Genomic DNA, 26,357 nt, shown 5'->3' with positions numbered 1-26,357 from the left:
GCCCGGGGCCAAGTCCCAACCCTGAAAGAAGGCAGAAGGCGGTGGCCACAGCCAAGGCCTGGGTCCCTGGTGCAGGCAGAAAACTGGTACAGGCAGCCAGGTGAATGAAGGTCTATTGCACGAATCTTCGTGCAAACGGGCTACTAGTAATAATAATAATAATAAAATAATGTAGTAAATGTGCCGCACACTTCTCCTTCCTAATTAGGGGAAATCCAGGATAGGGATCAATGATGCTCAGTATTTATGAATGCATTTGCTGTTGTTACCAGCAAGCAGTTCCCGATGTGGTTAACAGAGCACAAGTCCACAGCATTTCACTAGCTATTCTGGAGGCATTTTCTTTTATGATCTAAGTGCTTCAGTGACTAGAGAAATGAAATAGTCTAAACATCTAACTGTTGGCTTGGAATGGAGACCACCTTGGTAAGATAAATCTTCTGAATTTGTGTGGCCTCTGAGCCACTCATTAGCAGGAAACAGCAGAAGGACTTTAAGAGCTTGTATAAGGCAACTCCAGAAGCAATCAGGTGATCAGCTCACACTTGAGCAATTCTAGGACTTGCTGCCCCCGCTCTGTTTCAACTTCACTGTGTGTGTTTTCTCTGTTAGGTCCCTAAGCAGGAAGCACTGTGGTAAAATAATTTTTCAAATCACAAGTCCCCAAGTCCTCCTGAAGTATGTTAGTCAAGGAGCCACAAATTTCTTCTCTAGTTTCCACCAATCCTCGCCCCCCAAAAAGTCAAGTCTCTATCAGAATTTCATATGCATCATTGGAACAAACATTTTTGATCCCCTGACCACAAAGAACTTAAAGTACCAGAGGGAGAGGAATCCTTCCCCTGAAGGAAAAGTAAGCACACATGGCATCTGGACCCTGTCTACTGCACAGCCATCTACCTCTGAAGAAAATGTTTTAAGAACTCAGGAAATTTAACCGTGGCTGCTGACACCCCGGAGCACTTGGATAGTGTGTGTTTACTGTTCAACATAACGCCCAGGAAAGGCTAACTGTGCACGGATCAGGCACCTCCCGCACAGCCTGTGCTTCTGCCCTCCCCACGGACACCCGAGTACAGTCAGCGGCTTCTTCCTCTGTCGGCCTCCTACAGCTGGTTCACCCGTCCGGCCATGGGAACAAGCTAACAACACAGCCTGCAGACAGACTTCTCCCCAGAGAGAAGACAGCAGCCCGCCAACACTGTCACAGCCCGTCCCACACTTACCAGCGCCACAGGGAGGGTGCAGCTGATGGCAGTGAGCATCAACGGCCTGAAAAAATACAGGTGGTAGTTTCAATTTTTATTTAGAATTCTTACTTGCCAACTGCCTGCAATCTTTTAAGGCTACAGGAATGGTCTCCATGTCTCAGCCTGTGTTAAGCCACTCTGTGGCCCAATGACATCTGTTCACACTCGGAGTCACTCACTACACAGCAGAGATGAAGGAAAGGCGTGAACTGGGGTAGAAAGGGACAGACACAGAAAAACCAGTCTAATGAGATCAAGATGGAAGGAGGCAGGTCTCAGGGGATCAGGGGTGAGGCAAGACGGTACTAAAGGGGCAAGAGGAAGAAACAAGGGTACAGCAGAGACAAAGGAGTAAGTGACACCACCCTAGAATGGGGCAAAATCGGCAAAAACGGTGCGAGTGGTTCCAGCAGGCTCTGACCTGAGGCAAGGCTCACCCCTAACGTCTAATTTAACGGGGAGGCCTTCACCTCGCCCATACTTCGCACCTACACGCTCTCAGCCTCTAAAAGGTCATCTCTTTGGCACATGATCATAACTGTTTCCTTTCACTTTTTCTTTAAGGGTCTCCATGGAGGGAGGGCTGACATGTAATCGAGGCACCTACATGTTATACGTGCTCTTAAAAAAAAATCTATTAATAAACATAATATGGTCTCTGATCATTAAAAAAACTAAAGACCTCATATAACAAAGTTGTTTGTGCAAAAAATATGAACGTCATCATTCTTTGACCACGAGGGTACTTTTTTTAATTATGAAAAATTCCAAGAAACCACACAGTGAAGAGTGAAATGAAACCACGTACTCATTACCCAGCTCCAACATCAGCTCATGGCCAAACCTGCTATAACTATGCCTCACCCGTCCCTGCCCTCTAGGTTAATGCGAAGTAAATCCCAGCCGGCATATCTTCCAGGTGCGTTTCCATGAAAATCCTCGGGGAAGTATTTAGTACAAAATGCTGGTAACAGCCTTCTAGAATTCTGAAAAGTTTTCAGGGTGGGGGGTGCCATATAAGCAAGATGACCATCATTTCTGCAAACTAAGGGCATGCCCAGTAACCACAGCCTAAGTAAAGGCACACAAGGGTTGATATGCAATAAACTGCACACAGCAGGACTAAAAGCCAAGTTTCCTGCCATGCTCCTACAGCCACAAGCCTATCCTGCCCAAGAATGGTCTCTTCTGGCTGCTGCTCCTGTGGAGAGAGGCAAAGGAGCAGGAACACCAAATGCCACCCAGGTCCCCCTTCCTGGGGACACCTGAGGCTAGCACACCTCACTGACACAGCCACAGACTCCAACAGCGTGCTTCAAAGGCAGAGCTAGTGACTGCTGTCCTCCACTATGCTCAAAGCACATAATGCTATTTTTATAACCTTTCTGTTTATGGAAATGTCCATCAGAATGGAAGCTCCTTGAGGGTGGAGTTTTAAAAATATATATTTCCATTGATTTCAGAGAGAAAGGGAGGAGAGAGAGATGGAAACATCAATGAGAGAGAATCTGATCTGCTGCCTTCTGAACACCCCCTACTGGGGATTGAGCACAAACCATGACCTCCTGGCTCACAATTTCCTGCCCTGGCCAGTTTGGCTACCCTGTTGGAATGCCATCCCTTACATCAAACAAAGGTGGCGAGTTCTGCCCCAGCTGCTTTGGCTCAGTGGATAGAGCGTCAGCCTGCGGATTGAAGGGTCCCATGTTCGGTTCTGGTAAGGGACACATGCCTGGGTTACAGGCTCAACCCCAGTGGCGGGGGGGGGGGGGGGGGGGGGCGTGCAGTAGCTAACCAATTAATGATTCTTCTCATCATTGATGTTTCTACCTCTCTCTCCCTCTCCCTGACTCTCTGAAATCAATAAAAATCTAATACTAATAAAAGGATAATATGCTAATTAGACCGAATGACCTTCCAGACATCCTGACAAAAGCCGGGCCAGGAGAAGCAGCCCACCCCGCAGTCCTAGGCGCCAGCGGCTGTGGCCCAGGAGAGGGACAAGCTGCCCACACCGCGGTCCCGGGCGCCAGCGGCTGCAGCTGAGGCCCAGGCAAAGCCACCCGCCCACGACACCCTGCGGCTGCATCGGGCCTAAACTGGCAGTCAGACATCCCCTGAGGGGTCCTGGATTGGAGAGGGTGCAGGACGGGTTGAGGGACTGCCCCCGCCCCCGGCAATGCACAAATTTTGGGCACCGGGCCTCTAGTATAAAATAAAAATAAAAAGGTGGCAGATTCAATCCGGTTGGAGCACATGCAAGAGGCAGCCGTTCGACGTTTCACTTTCAGATCAATATTTCTCCCCCCCTCCTTCTTCTCTATAAAATCAATAAAAACAAAACACAAGAACACTTTCCTTCTCTGCCACACCCAAGCACCTGGAACAATGCCTGTGCAAGCACTAGGTCCTACCTGCTGACCCTACCCTGTGCCTGTGTCCTGTGGGTTAACCACGTCACGGCACATCCAAATGCTCGCCATAGCCCAGGCGGACACCACGGTCTTCCCGGTGCAGGGGCCGCAGGAAGAGGCCACCACAGCTCTTCTGAGGAAGGTTATAAGGAAAAGGGTGGCAGGAAGGCCAGCAATGCTGACAGGTTGGAGGCAGCGAAAACGAACCATGGGTCAGGAAGGAGGTCAGGCTGAAGACCTCCTTGAAATTTTTCAACAGAGCAAGATCATCAACGTAGTGCTTTTCGCGGATATCTAGGAAAAGTATGAAAAAGAAGTAGCAAGTTTCACTTATTTATACCTCCTCTTTCTCCATTCTAAAAAAGAAGGGGCAGAAGCTAAAGGCAGAGATACCTAAGTTATTTTACGGTAGAGATGACACTTGTTTCTTGGGAATAAACAAACTCTTAACCTATCCCAATTACTCATGAACGAAGAAACCCAAATGGCTCATAAAAAGCACTTTATGAAAGAGAACACCTGCCCCCCAACCCCGCCCCCCCCCCTCCAGTCCTCCTATCCAGGAGAAAGCTCTGCCAGCCTCTGTCTAGGCCAGTGATGGGCAACCGTTTGAGCTTGGTGTGTCAAACTTCGCCAAAAAACTGAGCATAACTCGGGTAGTGTGTCACTTTGAGGAAAAAACTAACTCCAAGACTCTAGTCGCAAATGTTTCATCCTCAGGAGCAGCAAATGTTTCATCCTCGGCATGCGGCCGCGTGTCATCAGAAATGGCTACGCGTGTCAGTGCTGACACGCGTGTCATAGGTTCGCCATCACTGGTCTAGGTCCTTCTGGTTGGCACCAACGTCACTGAGCAGGCACACAGTTCACTGCCAGGTGCAGGTCACCTACACCACTCCCTACCTCCCCCTTCCAAGCCCCACTTTTTAATGTTTAAATCACTATTTCCAGTTCCTCTGCTGATTACTTTAAGACATTGTTTACAAGACCAGAATTGCATTTTTTCCCTTTGTGCCTCCAATGCTACTGCCCTTGGGCCACTCAAAGGAGAATGTTCACACATTATCTTTAGTCACGCCAATTATTCACACCTGTGCCACGTGTGTTTGCTTTACACCTGGCTCATGACTTTTCGTGTGCAGTTTTTCTGCTTTGCATGGGAATTCTAATTCCCTCATCCCTTGAAAAGAGTTCTGTGGTTTCTTCACCGTATCCCAACCATCTTCCAGCTGCTTCGTTCTTACTGCCTGGAACCTACCCCACTCGTGTTCCTGAAGAGGTTTTCCCTGGATCCCACCAAAGTTCTGCTCAAATGTGGGCTCCTCTGCACGCCTGGGGCACAGGCAGCATCATGAGACTTTTCAGTCGACTACTGGATTAGTTCAACCACTTCTTGAATCTTTATTTTCCTCTTTTTAAATTTTCATCTGTAAGTAAATACATCAGAACAGTTCAAAGGGACGGAAATATCGAAAGTCCTCGATGTCTGCAGATGAGCTTACTTTGCAATGACAGAGTTCTAGGTTCAAAACCACTTTACTCATCTCGAGAAGACGCTGCAGGGCTGTTTTTGGTTGTCACCGTGCTGCGCCCGCTGGTTCTCAGGTCTTTCAGAAGACCTTACGTCTTTATGGGAACTTCCCGGGTTTTCTGTCCGTCCTTGTTCTCTGCAGCATCAGGGACAATTCTAGCAGCAGGTCTTTATTCTTCTGGGCCATGGACAGACCCTTCCGATACAGGCTGCTCTCTTCTTTAGCACCTGGAAATGTTCTTCTTCTCACAGTTTCCAGTGTTTTCCTCCTTGCAATTCCTTGTTCTCACTTCCCGTAAGTTCCAGTAGATGCTGGATCTCTAGATTGATCCTCTATGTCTTTCCCACACACATTATTTGCCTGTTATTTTGGCTGTATTTCGAGAGATTTTCTTGATTTATCTTCTGATCTATCTACAGAATTTTTTTTAACTTGGCAAGCCCATAATTCATCTTCACAAGCTCTTTTTATTTTAATTGTTTTTTCTTGATGGCATGTTATTGTTTTATAGATGCCACATCTTCTTGAATATTTTGGGAGAATACTAAATAGTATGCTCTTAAAAACAAGTAAAATTATCTAATGGTCTGTTTCAGCTAAGGTCAATTTTTCTGTTTCTTTCATTTTGCAATTTTCCTCAATGTCTAGTGATTCCTGATTAGCCATTCACATTAAAAACAAACAAACAAAAAAAAACTAAGGGTCACCAAAAAAAGAATGAAATACTGATACACACTACAACTTGGATAAACCTCAAAAACATAATGCTATGTTAAAGCAACCAGACATAAAAGGCCGTATGTTGCATGATTTATATGACATATAGAAAATAAGTAAATCCACAGAAACAAAAAGCAGATTAGTGGTTGCCAGGGGTTAGGGGGGAGTAGAGAGTAAATGCTTAATGGGTACCAGGCTTCCTTTTGGGATATTAGAACTAGATCCGTGGTCAGCAAACTGCGGCTCGCGAGCCACATGCGGCTCTTTGGCCCCTTGAGTGTGGCTCTTCCACAAAATACAATGGCTTGGGCGAGTCTATTTTGAAGAAGTGGCGTTAGAAGTTTAAAAAATTTGGCTCTCAGAAGAAATTCAATCGTTGTACTGTTGATATTGGCTCTGTTGACTAATGAGTTTGCCGACCACTGAACTAGATCAAGATGATGGTTGCACAACACTGTGAATGTACTAACTATCACTGAATTGTATACTTTGAAATGGTTAATTTTAAGTGAATATTACAATTTTAAAAGGCAGGGGAGGCTGTGTGTGTCAGGAAAACGAGCCTCACTCTGTATACTAGTACAGGGACAGAGTCTGTGAGCGGCCTTCTCTTTAGGGTGACCCTCAGGGACAGCTATTACTCAAGAACCCTCCAAATGACCAATGAGGTCGGCCAAATCTCACACACCCAAGGGCCCCATTTCTCCCTGGTGGTTCTATTCTATAAAAATAAGGAGATCATTGTACCCACAAAGCGGGGGCTGAGCTGACTGTCCTCCAGACAGACGTTAATTAATGCCCCACTGCAGCACACTTCTCTCTTCCAGCCTTGGTCAGTCCTATAGAGCAGAGCCCACAGCCCCTTCAAAGATGTCGGACACACTGGCCGTCATCTGTGCAATGACGTGCCCACAGCCTGTTCTCTTTGTTATTGTGGTTAGTAACATGTCTATGCCTTTCCTTTCCTTGTCATCATATTTAAAAATGGAGGAGCACCCCGTATGTACCTCATGCTCTTTTTTTAAGAATTTGCATTTTATATCCTTAACTAAGTTCACATTTAAAAAAATATTTTTATTGACTCTAGAGAGGAAGGGAGAGGGAGAGAGAGAGGGAAACATCAATGATGAGAATCACTGATTGGCTGCTCCCTGCAAACCCTCTACTGGGGATTGAGCTCGCAACCCAGGCATGTGCCCTTGACCAGAACCGAACCCGGGAACCTTCAGTCCGCAAGCTGATGCTCTATCCACTGAGCCAAACCAGCTAGGGCTACCTCATGCTCTTTATTTTATTATTTTTTAAATGTATTTTATTGATTTTTTATAGAGAGGAAGGGAGAGGGATAGAGAGTTAGAAACATCGATGAGAGAGAAACATGGATCAGCTGCCTCCTGCACACCCCCTACTGGGGATGTGCCCGCAACCAAGGTACATGCCCTTGACCGGAATCGAACCTGGGACCTTTCAGTCCGCAGGCCGACGCTCTATCCACTGAGCCAAACCAGTTAGGGCTACCTCATGCTTTTTAATAATCTTTCTCTCTCTCCCTGCCTTCCCCAACTCTTCAGGTAACCACTGATTTACTTTCCTTTCAATAGATTAGTTGGCGTTTTCTAGAGTTTCATATAATTGAAATCATAGTGTTTACTCTTTACTCCTTCTGAATTCCTGCATGCAGTATATTTTGTGATCTATCAATGATGCTTATGCAAGCAGTTCATTCTCTTTACACCGGTGGGAAGTATGTTGTTCTACAGGCATACCACTACATGTCCATTCGTGTTTGTGGATATTTGAGTTGTTTCCAGTTTGGGGCTCTTACATTAATAAAACTGCTACAGACATTTGAATACCAGGAAAATAAAAACAAATGGAGGGAGGCCAAAGGCAGGTGAGGGCAGCCAATCATTTTGAATCAGAAGCCAATGTTAATAAGCAAGCAAAAAAGATCTGACCTGCTCTACTCCAGTGTCATAAACTCACAACTTTTAAAACATTCACATTGGGTTTATGATTGCATGTACTATCAGTCATTTTTAGTGCTACTCATTATCAACATGGATTAAGAACCCACTTTTACCTTCATCAATGACAGAAATGCTACAGGAAACCTCTCCCACCTGACAGCTGGCAGCAGACACCCCCTGCCACTGTGGGTACAAGCCAGTGCCTCTGAATGCTGGACACATCCTTTCCGCAGCCAAAGCAAGGACGCCCTCCTCCTTCCTCACGGTGATACTGCATCACTGCACCCATTTCCTGTATGTCCCCGTGAGTATAATGTCAAACACCTGGCCTCGCCTCTGAAGCGTCTGTCATTACATCTGCATCAAGTATCAGAATTGCCAAGACGAATTCTGACGTGCACCCCAAGCTGGGAACCACACGTCCAGCAGGTACCAGTATATCCTAGCTCTCCTTAGAGGTCAGCTCCCTTCATGAAGCCCTTTGACAAGCATGCCCTCTATTTACAAATGGGAGCACGCAGAAATAGAGTTCTGGGGTTAATTCTCAACTTTTGCATTTATTGACTGGGTTTACACAGATCAACAATAAACAACACTTAGTAAGAACAAAATATAACCAGACATTTCTGCTAGGTGCTATATGCCAAGAGGAAAATGTAGACCTCTATCTCAAAGATTTCAAGCCCTGGTTTACAAACAACTAATTTGCAATTAGTTCAAGTACATACCAAAAACATGCACACAGTGGTACAGAGACAAGAGTGTCGGACTCTGCCTGGGGATCAGGGAGGGCTTCATGGTAGAAGCAGTCAAGGGTAAATCTTCAGTTTACAGCTTGGTGAATGGTGGTATCACCAATTAGGAGAGAGAATCTGGAAGCGAAGTTTAATAGCATTGGAGCTATTTCTTGTAAAAGGATGCAAAGCTAAATACAGACTCTGGAAAATGACTGTGAGAGCACTGAAGAGACTGGTAAAAGCCTAAAATAAGGGATAAATGAAAGTGGGTAGAGCAAGTACTGGCCAGAAAAGAGACAGCATTCAAGTCAAAGAGAACATTTTTCCCAGATACAGGGACCACTCTTTGTTCAGTATTATAAGAACAGCTTTGTTCTCCTGTTAAAATATTCAAACAAACCTCTCACTCATCCTGCCTGTATTTTTCTCTTTATGGTTGGTAAACTTGTGATTCTCACAGTGAAAACATTTCATGTTTATAAAGGTTTGTGATAGTTCAAAGACAAGGGAACACAACATAAGCTACAAATTCTGACAATTCATGTCAGTCTAAGTAATCAAGACACAGAGCAGACACATTTCAGAAGGAGCAACATAAGAAACTTCTTGCTGCCTCACTCTGTGCCCTTCTCAAATCTTCCCTCTTTTGGGCAGAAAAATCTAAAATCCTTTAAATTTTTCCTAGAGCAATAGGGGCAAAGACAAAGTAAACACACACTCACACTCACACACACACACACACACACACACACACACACACACACAAAAAAAAAAAACACACTGTAGTCAACCAGAAATGTAGGAACAACAGACAGGCTATATGTCCCTGTATCTCCTTCCTGGTCCCAATTCAAAATTCATTTTGCATAGTTTTTACTTCTCTTATTAGTGGGGCCAAGGAGAAGGGCACCAGAGGCTCCGGATGAAGGCAACAGAACCCAAAGTACATGACCCAACTACTCCATGCACACGCAGAGGCAGCAGCAGCAACATGCCATCTAGATCCTTCCTCCACGTGGCTTCTCCTCTACGACTCAAAGCACACAATCCTGAGAAGGAACCAGAGCCAACATGTGGAAACAACATTCCCGCTGTTCTGCTCTTGCCCTGCCTCCACCATAACCATTTACCTGAACATTCAGGTGCTAGATGCTTGACATGCATGATCGCATTGAATGCCGTGAAGAAGGTATTACCATCATGGCTCTCTAGATGAGAGAACGGAAGTGTAACGATGCTGAGGACTTGCCCAAGGCCGTGTCACACTGAGCGCAGAAAGGGACCAGCCACGGCTCTGGCCAAGTCCCAGCAGACAAAGGCCACAGTCCATGAGCACGCTCATCGCAACACAACCGTCCCCACAGCCGTGACACAGAAACAGCACCTGCAGCCCAGCGGGGAACCTGAGAAAAGGACGGTTCAAGAGTAAGATGGTGTACAATACAGCCACTTACAGGAATCCATGACAGTGCAGTAAAAATTGGGAAACATTGAAATGTACATGAAAATACATGTACATAATGATTGTGGACAAGTATAGGGATTTTTATCTATTTTGTAACGAGTCAATGTGGACAAGTATAGGGATTTTTATCTATTTTGTTCACAGCTATTTTTCCAGTGCCTGGCACATAGTTGGTAGCCAATAACATTGGTTGAATGAATGAACTGCAGCACAGTAATATTATGTATGAATATGGATAATACCTGAAGGATAATAAACAAGGAAAAAAACTTATATTAGGTTAATGGAATTAAGAATGATATTCTTTCTTTAATATTGCAGTAACATCAACAAAAACATTTAAATATAAATAAATCCAGGACTAGAACACAAGTGTGGATTAGAATCATCCCTTGATTACACATGATTGACATGGTCCCTAAGGTGGGTAAACACACAACAGAGACGAGGAAAGCTGCCCTGGTGCTGATGAAGAGCTTTCTGTCTGGAGGGCGGTGAGCAGGCTGTATGTCGTGCCAAGTCCACAGTGAGCACACGAAGTCAGTGATGACAATAACCTCTGTAAGCTGGCAAGAGAGGGACAACTCCAGCACTAGGTGTGCTTAGGCAATTCTCAATGTCACTCTGGACATTTCTCATCTCCCTTCTAAAAATAAAGTTATATATCAGTGCAACACACCCGACTTCCAGACTATAGCATCGTGAGTATATAAACACACCCACTAACCACCCACAATTTGGAACACAGGAATTTCATTTAGATTCTAAGATACAGGCATGCAAAGAAACCTGACATCAAGTCATAAAAATAGAAATCAGATGGCTGCTCACCACATAAACAGTGTTACTATGCCCAGCTTAAAGACACTTTCCCGTAAGTAGTAACAAAAAAACACCATTACTTAGTTAATTAATCACTATATAAATAAAAGTATTAAAATTCTGCTAAATCAGGATATTAAAAAGTTAATTTAATAAATAAATCAAAGTCACTGTCAGATAGTATATAAAAAACATGGTGCCACTTAAAAAGAAAGGCTAAAAAGAGGTACTTGGTGTTAAAAACATCAATAGCTCACCCTGGCTAGGTAGCTCAGTCTGTTATAACATCATCCTGATATGCCAAGTGGGTTTTATCCCCAGTCAGGGCATGTACAAGAATCAACCAGTGAATGCATAAATAAAAGGAACAACAAATTGATGTTTCTCTCTCCTTTCCTCTCTCTGTCTAAAAATCTATTACAAAACAAACAAACAGCCCGGCCAGTGCGGCTCAGTGGTTGAGCACCAACCTATGAACCAGGAGGTCACGGCTCAATTCCTGGTCAGGGCACATGCCTAGGTTAAAGGCTCGATTCCCAGTAGGGGCCCTGCAGCAGGCAGCCAATCAATGATTCTCTCACCACTGATGTTTCTCTCTCCCTCTCTCTCCCTTCCTCTCTGTACCAATAAAAATATATTTTAAAAATAAAATAAATTAAAAATAAACAAGAACATCAATTGCTTGTTACAAGTGGCCAATGCATCGAAACCAGGATTAAAATTGGGACCATAGACGGCGCTGACGCGTCAGAAGCCCTGACTCTCGTTGTAATCCGCCCACAAGGGGAGTGATGACCCACCAAAGAGCCTTAGGACACTTCCCAGCCATAGTTTGCTGACTAACAAACACTAGATTCTAAAACAAATCCAAGTAAGAGGGGCAGAATAGTGTTCTAGAGAACATTTTCCCTGTTCTATTGCAGTTAACACAGCAATTCAAAGAGCAGGAACTGTGGTGAAAACACGTAAAGTCACCAGCTTATTTCTCCCGTCCTATCCGGGAATACCAGACTTGAGAAGAGCAGGCCGTTCGGCGTCAGGAGTTTAAAAACATCTGTCCCTTCCTTTCGGTGGTAAAGACACCGACCGCACGACCACCTTCCAGTTTATTCCTGTGCGTCTTCGTCCCCCACCCCAGCCGGAAAGTCCCTTTCCCACCCTCCTGCTTTCAAACCGCTGGGTCCGCATTTGTTACCTGCACTGCCCTCCGATCACACCTTCAAGGTTTTCCTGTCCACACAAAGCTCAGTCACTGCACACGAGCCCGAGCCCAGAGTAAGCTCGCTCTTCTCCCTTCTTAAGCAGCGGGTGGGGCCCAGCACAGCATCCCCCCGCTCTGCCCACACCCCGACATGCTGCTGAGGAGGAGCGGGCCCATCCCAGGGAAAGCGAGCCCTCTCTGAGCAGCCTGATAGCAAATGGCTCAGGAGGCTCACGGCGCAGTACTGACAGGATTCAACGAAGGACAAAATTCTTCTCGGCTAACTAGTCCACGTATTGCATTTTAAATGCCTGTTGTTACTAGAAAGGGCCTCTCTCATCTATAACAATAACAATAAACTAATCTTTGTATAAGTTTCATGTAGAAATAAATGTGGTGTGTAAAAAAGGTAACATTGTTTTCTTGGTTCATAGGTCGATGCTCAACCCCTGAGCCACGCCGGCTGGCCTACCTTGTTTTCTTTAAAAGCTCATATATGATGGCTTAGAATATTTGTCAGAGATGTTCCTCCCTCCTACAACACTCCATGGGCAATCATCACATCTCCACTACACTGGTGTACGATGAGCTCCTTTTCCAAACTCTGCCCCTTGTTTGCCATGATGGGAACAGGAGTAGTCTCCCCTCAATAACAGATAAGCATGTTCTCTGTTGTCCAGCCTCAGTCCTTCGTCTGATTTCCTGCCGCTTTCCTTTCTCAATTAATGATGTTACTCATGGACTAGTCCAGAACACACACAGGAAGTTATCCTCCCACCCGAGGTCCGCACTAAACCAAAAGCTCAGTGTGTCAGACAGTTGGGGTTTTTCTACCTACGAGACATCCAATCCCAAAAGGCAGCAAAAGGCTGAACTTTATGCTGGACGATGGCGCATGCATAGGCAACTGCCAGACACACAAAAGGAGGCACACAGACCTGAACAACAGTGACAAACTGAAGCCACGCCTCGAAGTTAATAGCTTTTGTTCACAGGCAGCTCTTCCCGAACTGTAATGTTCAACGCCACACCTGTGACACTCCCTACCGGCCCCAACAGCTCCTGAACATGTGAAAGAAGGAAAGACCTGTGTGTCACAGAGTTGTACAGTGCCATGACCAAGGGGGAAATCAGTCATGATCTCCAGACAGACGTGCAGCAGGGGAGCTACAGCAGCCAGAACACCTGTGAACACCATTCTGTCACCTCAACACTTAAAGCATTCCCTTCTGTCTCAAAAATATTCATCATAAAAATAGGAAGGCTAGTTTTTAGCCAGCCTGAGAGGAAGATTACGTGTGATTCCTTCCTTCTTTCTTTCTCTTTTCCACCGTGTAACCCATTCCAGGGCCTGCAACCTGCGGGCAGAGGCTGGGCATGGTTCAAGGCCACGACCTGCTCTGCGCTGGGGCATGAGACCCGGGGACGGGCCTGCCACCCACCCAAGCCCATGCATCTCCTTTATTAGTAAACATGCGATTTCTGCCTGGCCTCTTGGGTCAAATCCCCAAACCACTTAGCACACCACTGCGTCCTTCATGGGCAGCCAAGCCACCAGAAGAGCCAGGCCCCTCGTGGCCCAGCCCCAGAGAGAAAGTGGTCTGAACATGCGCCTCGGTGAAGTCCAGGATGGGGGAAACCTATGTTCTAGCATCATCTACCTTCCATGGATTACTTTCCTTTTTGCCCCATTTTCTCCTAAAAAATGTGTGTGTGTGTGTGTGTGTGTGTGTGTGTATAGATATATATTAATTGATTTCAGAGAGGAAGGAAGAGGGAGAGATAGAAACATCAATGATGAGAGAGGATCTTTTTTTTAAAATTTTAGTGTTTTTTTTTTTTAATTGATTTCAGAGAGGAAGGGAGAGGGAGAGAGGTAGAAACATCAACGACAAGAGGGAATCATTGACTGGCTGCCTCCTGCACGCCCCCTACTGGGGACTCAGGCGCAACCTGGGCCTGTGCCCTTGACCAGAATGGGACCTGGGGCCCTTCAGTCCGCAGGCTAATGGCCTATCCACTGAGCCAAACCAGCTAGAGCCTGCCCCATTTTCGCTTGACCTCTTTCCTTGTGTCTTAACTTCTTCCTCTCTTTTTATCCTTTCATCTCCATTCTAAGTTCTTTTTCCTTATTTTCATGACCTTGAGGGCCAGAACATGCCTTTCCTGACATTAGACAAGGATGTACAGCAGAGTCTAGGGAATCTAATTCACACCAATAGCATCAGCAGCTGTTCTCAACAGCTGACAAAACCCACAAGTATCCAAGAAATTATTTAATACCTACTATGGCTGCAATACTGACAGGACGGATGGGGGCGATAATGTGCAAAGCGGTCCCTGCCCTCCAGGAAGTAACAATCTAGTTGGAGAGACCATGCAAAAATATGTGTAAAAGGTGAAACAACACAAAGTGGCCAGGAGACGACAGTGTGTGACCTCATACAAGGGGCTGCACCCTCGGGGCACAGACCAACAGAGCGCCCCACCACTGTGTTCTAGGGCTTCTTAACCAGCTCGCTCAGAGGAAGCACAAGCTGGACTCTGAAGGAGCCCGGAGGGTCCTACAAGGTCAGGCGAGCTTTCTAGGGAGAAAGGGCTTTTCAGAGGGCTGGCCATGTGTCAGCCTAACAAGGGAGAGTGTAAAGTGATAACTTTTACGTTACATATATTTTACCCTCCCCCCCGCCACACACACACACACACACACAAAGATGGAAAGAGAGGTGCCTGGGCCCCTCGGCTAGCTGTCTCTAGCAGGGCTTGCAAACGGAATTCCTATGCCTAGATGGAAAGATTCTGATGAACTCAGTCAAGTGATACTGGACCACTCACAGTCACACACAATTCCTTTTCTAATTGTAAATACCAACGCTGTGTGTAACCTGACAATATGATTAAAGCAAAAGCAGCTAGCTGACCAGGCAGGGAGAGGTGTGCAGGGTGAGGAGGAAAGAAACCCGATCCGCCTTTCTCCCAGGGCAATGGCCTCTAGAAGCAGAGTCCCAGCAGCTGTGCTGGAGCTATGGTGCAGAAATGCCAAACCCAGGGCTTCCAATGGTCTCCATTCTCCCGAGTTTTCTGCTGAGCACAGAGAAAGTCGGCAATCACTTTTAGGAATGAGTTACACAAAAAGTCTAGCATTCAGCTTGTAGCTAGTTGTTTATAAACCCCTGAGTATCTAAATCCAAGGTATTATTAGGCTTTGCTGACCACCTTGGGGGAAAAATCCCTAAACTGGAAAACTATTACAGAAATCATACACAGCACACCTCAGTTAATTCCATTTACCAATACTAACAAGAAGATTATTGGGTTGAAATCAAGCCAATGTACCTTTGACTTCAACCTCGAGCACACAACCAAGTCCATATAATAGTTCCCAAAAGAAAGTCAGTGAAAACAGTAAAATAAGAAAAATGTCCCCATTTTCACATAGTGGGCAACACAATAAGGGAAAGAAACAAGCTGGGAAATTGTCTAAAGGACCGTAAAAATAGTGCAGTGTCCTATGTGAGCATACTACGTACGAGTGTAATATTACCTACGACAAAATGTACAGTGAGGACAAGAACTGGCTGAGGGGCAAGACGCTGCAAAGTATGCACCCTCGCCGGGAGGCTCAGTTGGTTGGAGCATCATCCCAGGCACCAGGAGGCTGCGTGTTCATCCCAGTCAGGGCATATACCTAGGTTTTGGGCTCCATCCCCAGTTGGGGCGCATACGGGGCGAGTACGGGCATGTATTGGAGGTAACCGATTGATATTTCTCTCTCTGTCTCTCTTCCTTCCTTCCTCTCTAAAACCAATAAAAATTTAAAGAAAGAGAAAAGTATGCTAGTTAAGTGTTAAAAATAAGATTCTTGCTGGAATAACCAACTTCGTGAATTCCTTAAAATTTCCGTATTAACAACCCCCTCAAATCAGTGAAATACAAGCTATGAGAACTTACTTTATTCTTAAAGTTACGGCTATAAGATTTCTTCCAACATTAGATTAGTCACCAGTGTATGAAACAAATGAGATCATTAGCCCAGAGGCACTGATTATTTAGGGCAAACATTTATCAGTCACTCACACATGGTTGTGTAGAAGATGGTGATTCTGATGCTTATCAGACTTTACCCAATAAAGTTTCATAAGACTCACTTTCTTAAACAAGTGTTATCTGTGCAATTCTGCTTCTATATATTTCTGGTCTATCTTTCTTGAATCCATCCCACCCCTCCTTTGTAATTCTTAGCAGTCTGAGAATCTGAGGGTCTTAGATATGCATATACCAGAAAACAAAGTAAATGCATCAAAAATGTGTCCAAATGATGCAACATATACTCAAATTTGGCTTCAAGCTACAGAGCCATCCCATCGGCCTGAAGGAAAAGTTAGTTAACAACAGCTCATGTTTAGCTTTAATTGGAGGAGGGCAGGATTACACGTGGAACTGACAACACTGCTCACCTTGAGGACAGAGGCTAGGCTGGTCATGTGCTCATTGAGAGCACCCTCGGACTCCTTGTAGGTCAAGCAGGTGAACTGGTACTCCTCAGGATCAAAGGCATCGGCCCCCTGCTGCTCCACATCGCTGGCTACTCCCACGTAATAGTCCTCTATGTCCCCAGGGTCCTCGTCCTCTTCCTCTTCTTCACAATTTGGGTCATAGTCCTCTTCATTACTGTCAGACCCCTGGCTATTCATGTCCACCGACATCTTAGCATCCAGCCAAGTTGCAAATCAGGAAAGCAGGGTTTTTTCCCCTCCCCCCCCAACTTTACCACTTTCTCAAATGCATTAGTGTTTTCGTCTTCTAAGGAAGAAAAAGAAAAAAATGTGTGTTACTTATTTTCACTGTGAGAAGTTGTAACAGAAGTCATTCAAGAATCAAAATGGCATAGCCCTGACCCTACCCCACTATAACTTATTCCCAACTCTGGTCTCTTACAGGTAACCTCAACATCATCTCCCTGCCCAAGCATATCCCAGGGAAACCCTTTCCTGGAGGGGCAGAGGTGGCTGACAGTGGTACCTTCACGTGAAGGGCCTGGCATGGAAGAGTAAGGCTGTCTGCTCTATGTCACATTCCCACGGGTCTGTCCTTCCTGCCAGAGTCTGAGACACACATCCCACAGCTGCCCACAGGGGAAGCCACCGAAAGGCTGAACTACCACAGCTTAAAATCTCGTTGCTAGTCATGCCCACGTAGTGGTGGTACAGACAGCACACAAACAGGGACACAGTTCCAAGTATAATACGAGGGAAAGGATGTGACTTTTTCATAGACATCGCTCTCAGATATCTGGAAAGCAGGTGCATAGATAGTATAGGAAAATAAAAGCCACATAGCTCTTCAACACCCTCCTCTAGTCAGCGAAGTTAACTGACTCAGTCTTTTTTTTTTTTTAAAGATTTATTTATCATTATTATTATTATTATTATTATTACTATTTTTTAGAGAGGGAGAAAGGAAGAGGGAGAGAGAAACATGGATGTGAGAGCAAAACATGGATCAGCTGCCTCCTTCACGCCCCCTACCAGGGATCAAGCCTGACACCCGGGCATGTGCCCTGACCAGAATCGAACTGGCAACCTTTCAGTACACTGGACAATTCCCAACCAACTGAACCACACAGGCCAGGGCCTGACTCAGTCTTAAAGTGTTTTACTGATCCTTTAAAAGCGGTGCTTAGAGGAAAAGAAACTGGCCTAACAGAGAAGGAAAACTATGGGTATTCTTCTGTCTTAGCAGGATCAAGGCTAGGGAAAACCAGAATCCATTTAGGGTGAAGAGTTCAAATGAAAACAGCTACTGAAAAACCCTCTCAGATCAGAACGTTACTCAATTACATATAAAGGAACAGAGAACACTAATTGAGAAAGCAAAATAATCACAAGTACTAACTTCAACTCAAAGAAGATTTTGGCAAATACTCGTTAACTTGTCTGCACAAGTACTATTTCAAGTGATCATTTGCAAAGAACAGTATCAAATAATGACTTACATCTAAAAATTAATAGAACATTAAAATGCAAGAGCATTTGAATAGTATGTAAATAATTTACACAACCAAATCTGGATTAAATACAAATGTAAAGGCTATTTGAAGTAGATAATTTCTCTTAAAAAAAACATAATTAAAACAAAGATTTAGAATACATATAAATATGTAAGCAGTCTAAAGGTTAGAGCCATGTTTTAATGATAAAATAAATTTTAAAAAATCAATGAATCTGTTTGATATTAACTATAAATGCCCAGTTTTTAAAAATCACAAGAGGACAATAAATAGGATACTTGCAATTTCACTTTTAACAAACTGGTTTATATGGCAGAACCACCAATTCACAACTGAACCTAACTATGATATTTTTCCTTTAGAAGAAAAGTTAATTTCTAAATTAAAAATACCTGTAGTCCTCGAAGATCTTTCAGGAAGATGTTACCCAAATATTCTGTCATATAATTTCCATCTAAAATGAAAAGAGAATTCTATTTATATATTTTTAAAATGATACCCTACTTTTACAAATTTATTTTTAAAAAGCAAAGATTTTAGCCCTGGCTGGTTTGGCTCAGTGGATAGATCACTGGCATGCGGACTGAAGGGTCCCAGGTTCAATTCCAGTCAGGGACGAGCAGGAGGCAGTCGATCAATGATTCTCTCTCATCATTGATGTTTCTCTCTCTCTCCCTTCCTTTCTGAAATCAACAAAAATATTTTTTAAAAATTAAAAGTAAAGACATTTAAAAGGATAAGCAGCAAGGGACCAGAGTAACTATGAAATTACAACTGACCCTTGAATATGAGTCTGAACTGCACAGGTCCACTTATATGGAGTTTTTCAATAAATACTGTAAATATGTTTTCTCTTCCTTATAATTTTCTTTTCTCTAGCTTACTTTATTATAGTAACCTATATATAAAAAAGGCTAATATGCTAAGTGTCCATCCGACCGGTTGCTATAATGTGCACTGACCACCAGGGGGCAGATGCTCAACGCAGGAGTGATGCGCACTGGCCATTTACAAAGAAACAGCACCAGAGACCTGGTGCTGACAAAGCAATACTCGGCTTCCCCCAAGTGGGACACAGGCCGCACCACCACCCCTGAGAGACACCCCACCAAATCGCAGCCAATGCTGCCAAGACCCCATGGCACAAAATGTGGCCCACAGCCCAATCCAGCCTGCAAACAGTTGCTGTGGGCACCAGGTAATGATGTCACGTAGCAACACCCAGCTTCCTCTCCCTAGCGACTAGCCTCCTTGGAGTTTCTTCAGACCAGGAACACGACTTGCTTTATAGCCAGGTGGAAACATTTTACACTTTCACCAATATCTGTGAAGCGTTTTCCTGTGCCTCATCTCATTTGATCCTCACAGAAGTCCTGGAGAAGGTAGATATGTGACTCAGTAGAATCCTATTTTCATTTCATTAGCCAGAAAATGAAGATTTAGAAAGTTTAGAAACTTGACCCGACTGAAAAGAAGAAATGGTGGACCCTGAAAATGACTTCAGGTTTTCTCACTGCGCAGAATATAGTCAAACACTGCTGCAGTTAAATAATTTACCCTTTGTTCTCCCTGCAACCTAATAATAATAATAATAATGATCTGCTTTATGTTGATATTTATTGCTGTGTTGCTGACAACTACCTGAAAGAGAAGTTGGGGTGCTTCACTGGGCTGGGAAAAGTTTAGCTACATCAGAAAGCAGGTCTAATTAACACGTTAAGCACCATGTCAGTCACCGGTGACTGACACTATACTTTCTGTCCGGAAGACAAAACAGGCTTGGCGCTTAGTTGAGCAAGTTTATTCTATATATATATATATATATATATATATATATATATATATAAAAGGCTAAGTTGACTCATGCATACGCCATACATATAAAGCTCTCGCTGGCATCAATCACGTGTGTGTTTCGATCTGTCATTGTCAATCATGAATTTGGTTGACATTTCTATTATAGAGAAAGGGTGAATAGCGATATTAAAATATTTCTTCTAATTAATTTCCTTTCAATGTGCACAAATCCGTGCACTGGACCACTACTATATAGTATACTAGAGGCCCAATGCATGAAATTCATGCAAGAGTAGGCCTTCATTCTTGCGGCTGCCGGCATCGGCTTCCCTCTGGCTGCCAGCAGGCACCCAGGACCTGGGCTCCCCTCGCAGCCCTGGCTTTGTCCGAAAGGTCGTCCTGAAGGACATATGGTCTAATTAGCATGTTATGCTTTTATTATTATAGATGATAAATGTAACATACAAAACATATTAATTGATGTTTGTTATTGGTCAATAGTAGGCTACCAATTAAGTACTTGGGGAGTAAAAAGTTATACATAGCTCTGGTTGGGTAGGTGACTCAGTTGGTTAGAGCACTGTCCTGATATACCAAGGTTGCAGGTTCAATCCCTGGTTAGGGCACATACAAAAAGCAATCAATCAATGCATAAATAAGTAGAACAACAAATCAATTTCTCTCTCTCTCTAAAAGTCAATAATAATAAAAAGTTATGCATAGATTTTTGACTGCACACAGGGTCAACCCCACATTGTTCAAGGGTCAACTGTATTTTCTTATATGCCCCACAGAAATCCACTTGTCATAATTATATTGACAAGTTATACGGTCTTAAAAAAACTAAGCATTCAAAGTAAACTGATGACAGTGATCTAAACTGCGGTACTGGTGATAGAAATGTATACCCAATTCCCTCCCTCAGTTTGAAAGACAACCACCTTACTCGTATTGTTCAATTCTAAGTGCTGACAGAGTAAACTGTGACTGAATTAAAACTGGACTTTTACTATAAAGTCACCTACACCGTGGCAGTCTAACACAGAATACTGCCACTATTTCAGATCTCACGTTACTCATAAAAAAAAATTATTTTCAAATAAAAAATGTCAGGCCCTCTTGGTTAGCGCACCATCCCAATAAGCCAAGGTTGCCGGTTCGATCCCTGATCAGGGCACATACAAGTAGCAACCAAGGAATGCATACAACGAATTGATACTTCTCTCTTTCTACAATCAATAAATTAAAAAATGTCTCCTCTAGGATGCTGCTAGGCAGTATTAACACCCATTCCCTACCTCTCTTCTGACATGCTCAAGGGCCACCCAACTGTCACAGAGATACAGATCCCACTATCCAAGACTAAGTACTACTTGCTTACTCAATTATAAATTTTACTAGAGGCCCGGTGCACGAAATTTGTGCACTGGGGGGGGGGGGGGTGGTGTCTGAGCCTGGCCTTTGCCTCTCCCAGTCCAGGAGCCCTCAGGGGATGTCCGACTGACGGCTTAGGCCCGCCCTGTGTGGGGAGTGGGCCTAAGCCGTCAGTCGGACAACCTTAGCGCTGCCAGAGGTGGGAGAGGCTCCCGCCACCACTGCTGAGCTTGCCAGCGTGAGCCTGGCTTTGGCTGAGCGCTCTGACCCCCAAGGGGCAGCTCCTGTGTTGAGCGTCTGCCCCATGGTGGTCAGTGCATCACAGAGACAGGTCGTTCCACCCTTTGGTCGATTTGCATATTAGCCTTTTATTATACAGGAGGATATTATATAGGATGTCTAGTTCTTTATCCTTTAGGATTTCTTGGAAAACCAGAGCTTACAACTTTCAAACATAGACAGGCAAATATAAATTAAGTGAAAACCAAAGTCCAAACTATAGTGGATGATTATTTTCAAAATAGTAGAGGAACGATTGACTTTAAAAAACAACACTTTTTTCTTTTACTTGTATTTTTATGTAAAACTAGAGGCCCAGCAAGCACGAAATCGTGCGCAAGTAGCTCGCTGCCACCTGCCTCAGCTGGCCGCCCCGCCCATTGCGGCTCATAGCTCTCTGCTGCACATGGTTCTCCACCACTAGTAAGTCATGGCCCGCCTGCTGTGAGAGCCACTGCTCGTTTGGTCATGACGGCGGCATTACGGCGTGACAGCCACAGACCCTTTTTAAAAAAATATATTTTATTGATTTTTCAGAGAGAGGAAAGGAGAGGGATAGAGTTAGAAACATCCATCAGCTGCCTCCCACACACCCCGCACTGGGGATGTGCCTACAACCAAGGCACATGTCCCCGACCGGAATCGAACCCGGGACCCTTCAGTCCGCAGGCCGACGCTCTATCCACTGAGCCAAACCGGTCAGGGCCACAGACCTTTTATGTAAGAGATACTGCTTACCAGGCAAACAACCTATGAATATTGATTGCCCCTATCTACAAAATATCACTACCAATAACAACTCTCATGCAATGAGAGCCAATTACAAGTCAGATGATTCTCAGTAAATCTTCACAACCCTACAAAGTAGCTTTCATCTTCTTCTTACCAATGAGGAAGCTAGAGTTCAAAAAGGTTAAGTTACTTGCCCAGGACCACACAGCTGGCAGCCAGAGAGCCAGGGTCCTACTTCCACCAGATTCATGGCCTATGGTGACTCCTAACTCCCATTCTTTTTTAAAATATATTTTAATTGATTTCAGAGAGGAAGGGAGAGAGGGAGGGAGAGAGGGGGAGAGAGAGAAAGAGAAACATCAATGATGAGAGAGAATCGTGGATCAGCTGCCTGCTGCCCGCCCCACACTGGAGATCGCGCCCACAACCCGGGCATGTGTCCTGACTGGGAATCCAACCATGACCTCCTGGCTCATAGGTGGATGATGCTCAACCCCTGAGCCGCACTGGTCAGGCCCCCATCCCTCTTACAGAGTTACTTCCAGAATCACAATGAAAAAGCATGCTTTTCCCTTTCTCTGGAATTCCTTCCCAGGATCTGGCAGTGATGGGCAACCTTTTGAGCTTGGTGTGTCAAACTTCGCCAAAAAACTGAGCATAACTCGGGTAGTGTGTCACTTTGAGGAAAAAACATTATTTCGGAAATGTTTCATCCTCGGCATGCGGCCACCTCAGCGGCCGCGTGTCATCAGAAATGGCTACGCGTGTCAGTGCTGACACGCGTGTCATAGGTTCGCCATCACTGGCTCAGAGGTTGTGCAGGCTTTGGCTGTGTCCCGCCCACACCCTGACCAGGGGATCTAAGCTGAGACCCTTTCCACGCATGGGATGACTCTCCAACCAACTGAGCCACCCGGCCAGGGCAGTTTTAATCTTTCCAAAGTTAAATATCCCTAGTCTACTTGAAAGAGTGCTGACAACCCTCAAAGGGCCAGTATGTCACTGCCTCGCGAACAGAATTGATGACAACTTCGATTTCCTCAGATGTTAAATGTTATCCCGACATCCTAGACAGAAAAGGAGTAAAATATATTATTTGCCCCAGAGCCAAAGACCTTGACACCCACCCTGGGCTCAAGGGTCCAGACTGAAGACCTTTCAGTTTAAAGTCCACAGGAACAGAGGCTTTTTGGGGAGTCCGACGACATTTATTCCAGATACAGCATTTAGCCCCGAATGGCCACTTACCAAGCTTGCATCTCCGAAGAAAACGACTTGGCACAGAAATATGAACCAACAACTTAGTTTCAAAACTCCGCACTACGTCTCGTACGGTCAAATACGGCAGCTGCTGAGCCACACGGGGTTTTTAAATTTTAACGTAAAAAAATAAAATTTAAAACTTGGTTTTTCAGTCGCCCCAGCCACAGGTCAAATGCTCAGTGGCCACACGTGGCTAGTGGCTCGCCCACTGAGCAGCAAAGGGACACAGCATGTCCTGCGGCCGCAAGTCCTACGGGGCTGAGCGACCACCGATCGGCCTGAGGGGGAAGGCACCCGACCCCACGGCCGCCTGTCCCGCGGGCACAGCGGCGACGGGCGAGGCGGCTCCTGGGCCGCACGTCCCTTCCAAGGCGCCGGGAGAGCCGCGAGGTCACCGACCCGCGCGCTGGGGACCCTTCCCGGCGGGGCGGACGTTAACTAAGCGCGCGGGCGGCCTGGCCACGGCTCCCAGCAAGGACTCGAGTGGGGAGCCCGGAGGCGGCGCGTTTCCCGGCGCCCGTTGGGGAGGCCCAGGCGCCGGGCGGTCAGAGGCGCTGGCCTCCGACCTCTCCGCGAGCTGCGGCGCCTCGAGGAGGAAAGACAGAGCCGCCCGCCCGCCCGCCCTCCTCGGCCTCCTCTTCAGCCGCCCCCCGCGCACGGCAGCGGGACCTAAGACCGTGTACCGGCTGCCGGGGGCGCTGGGGCCTCGCGGGCGGCGACGAAGGCGGAGCCCCGGACGGGCTGGGGAGGCGCGCGGAGAGCCCACCCCTCCCCGGCCGCCGGGTAAACAAGGCCGCGCCGCGCTCCCCACACTTACCGGGAGCCGCGGCCCCGCGGCCGCTGAGCCCGGGCGGGCCGGGCCGGGTCGAGCCAGGCCAGAGGGACCGGAGCCAGGCGCGGCGGCGGCGGAGGCGGCGGGCCGACGCCGGTCTAGGCCCGCGCTGCTTCCTCCGGCGGAGCGGTCTCCGCAACTCCGGAAGTGCTCGGCGCGCTTGCGTCACTTCCGGCCCGGGGTCGGCCCGCGGTCGCCGGGGTCGCGGCCGGCGCTGGGTAGTGTGACCCTTCGGCCGACTCTGGGCGGTAGCCCGTCGCCGGGTCCCAGAGTCCGACGTGGGCACGCCGGCTCCGAGGGAGGCGGGGGCCGCGGAGGAGCGGGTGCGGCTCCCGGCGGCGTGGTCCTGGCCGGGCTTCCGGCGGCACGCCGCCCGCGGGGGCTTTCCCCAGCGCCGGCCTGACGGACGCCTCGCTCCGCTGTGTGTCCCCGGGCGTTGGTGCGGGATCATCTCCTGAGGTCCGTGGAGTCCGGGGACAAAGTCTGTTCTTCCCCGCGGGGCCTTCGGGTCGGCGTGCCGGGCCGCCCGGTGCCTCCGCTTTGAGGCCGTCGCCTGGTGGCCCCGAGCCGCGATCCAGTTATTTCCTTTCCCATTCGCCGTACGAAACTGAATGCTAACTGCACCCCCCGCTGCACCCCCCGCCCCCCAACAATGTAGGAAGTGCCAGCTGTGACTTGCACCTTCTAGGACCTGTTGTCAGCCGTTAAGGGGAGAACCTCGGAGGCTCACTCGAGTTGCTGCCGCACGAGTGGAGACGGAGATGTGAGGGGGTGTCCTGGGCTGGGCAAGTCCGTAGATGACCCCATCCGTTTCCGTCCAGACACGGGTCGTGTATGTCCCGCTATTCGAGATGTCGATGTGTATCTTATTTAGTTCTTGCTTCTTGTATGTACTCATGTGTATTTCTTATACATGAGTTTCAACTTTCAGTTTAGCTCAAAACATGTACCGAAATCAGGTGCAAATACGCACTAGAAAACTCCAAATTAAATTGGAGTAATTAATGGTAGCGAGTATGTTTATTGTAGGATTTTCTGATGGACTCCTCACTTGTATATTAGCAGCATAAAAGTCTACTATAATCCAGTGTACTCACTACATTTGTTTTGAGAAAACGGCCCTTTATTTGTTTATTTAACAAATAATAGATATTGTTCAAAGGCATCTATTGACAAGGAAAGGTATTTATGATAAACTTTAAAAAAAAATGCTTCAGAGAGGGAGAGAGAGAGAGAAACATCAATGATGAGAGGGAATCAATCAGCTGCCTCCTGCACGCCTTCTACTGGGGATGGAGCCTGTAACTGGGCATGTGCCCTGAGCAGGAATTGAACTGGCAACCCTTTGTTCCATGGGACGATGCTCAACCAACTGAACCACACTGGCCAGGGCTCAGGGACCTTGTCTTATCAGCTGTTCTTTCTCCCTTCTTGATGTTTCCATCAGCCTCAGTCCCATCTTTTAAAAAAAAAACCCTAAAGTCTAAACTCTCCTTTAATTCTTTGTTCCTTTCCCTTCCCTACCAAGCTCCTTGAACCAATAACTGACTCTCAGGGCCTCTGCCTTCTTGCTGCCTTTTCAGCATTAGATCCATCATGTGTCAACACTCCTGGCAAGCTTCTTCTAAGTGTCATCAATGACTACTAGTTAACCCTAATGAGCACTTAAAATTCATTCGTTTGACCCAGCATTTGGGTCATCTCTTGGACTCAAAGGCACCATTTTATCTTCATTTTTCTCCAAAACTCTAATAGCAGCCTCTGCTCTGGGGGCCCCTCCTTTCATGCTGGCGCCCCCCAGGGGGTTACATATGTATCTCATGCTGAAGCCTTCCTGGCTCCTGTCTCTGGCCTTCACCTCTCCTGGTCCCCAGGCTACGCATGTGACACTAGCCAGGTGTATCCCCAGATGGACCCTGGGCACTGCCATTGCAGTGTGTCTGTAACCCAGAATTACTG

The 26,357-nt window shown here is 46.3% G+C and overlaps 1 protein-coding gene across 1 annotated transcript in view; it reads right to left on the bottom strand.

Annotated features, from left to right (window-relative positions):
- ARIH2 (ariadne RBR E3 ubiquitin protein ligase 2) overlaps positions 1 to 24,616 on the bottom strand; it is a 51,769-nt gene extending 27,153 nt beyond the window's left edge. Inside the window, 5 exon segments of the mRNA XM_079794785.1 lie at positions 1,227 to 1,238; positions 1,240 to 1,272; positions 16,569 to 16,914; positions 18,514 to 18,575; positions 24,384 to 24,616. Coding sequence (XP_079650911.1) covers positions 1,227 to 1,238; positions 1,240 to 1,272; positions 16,569 to 16,817 — 294 coding nt within the window. The 5' untranslated portion in view covers positions 16,818 to 16,914; positions 18,514 to 18,575; positions 24,384 to 24,616.
- Positions 24,617 to 26,357: the final 1,741 nt, after the last annotated feature.

The sequence above is a fragment of the Cnephaeus nilssonii genome (assembly GCF_951640355.1).
Source record: "Cnephaeus nilssonii genome assembly, chromosome: 17".
Classification (NCBI taxonomy): Eukaryota; Metazoa; Chordata; class Mammalia; order Chiroptera; family Vespertilionidae; genus Cnephaeus; species Cnephaeus nilssonii.
Note: the sequence above shows the minus strand (reverse complement) of the source record. Positions and strands in the feature narration are given on the sequence as shown.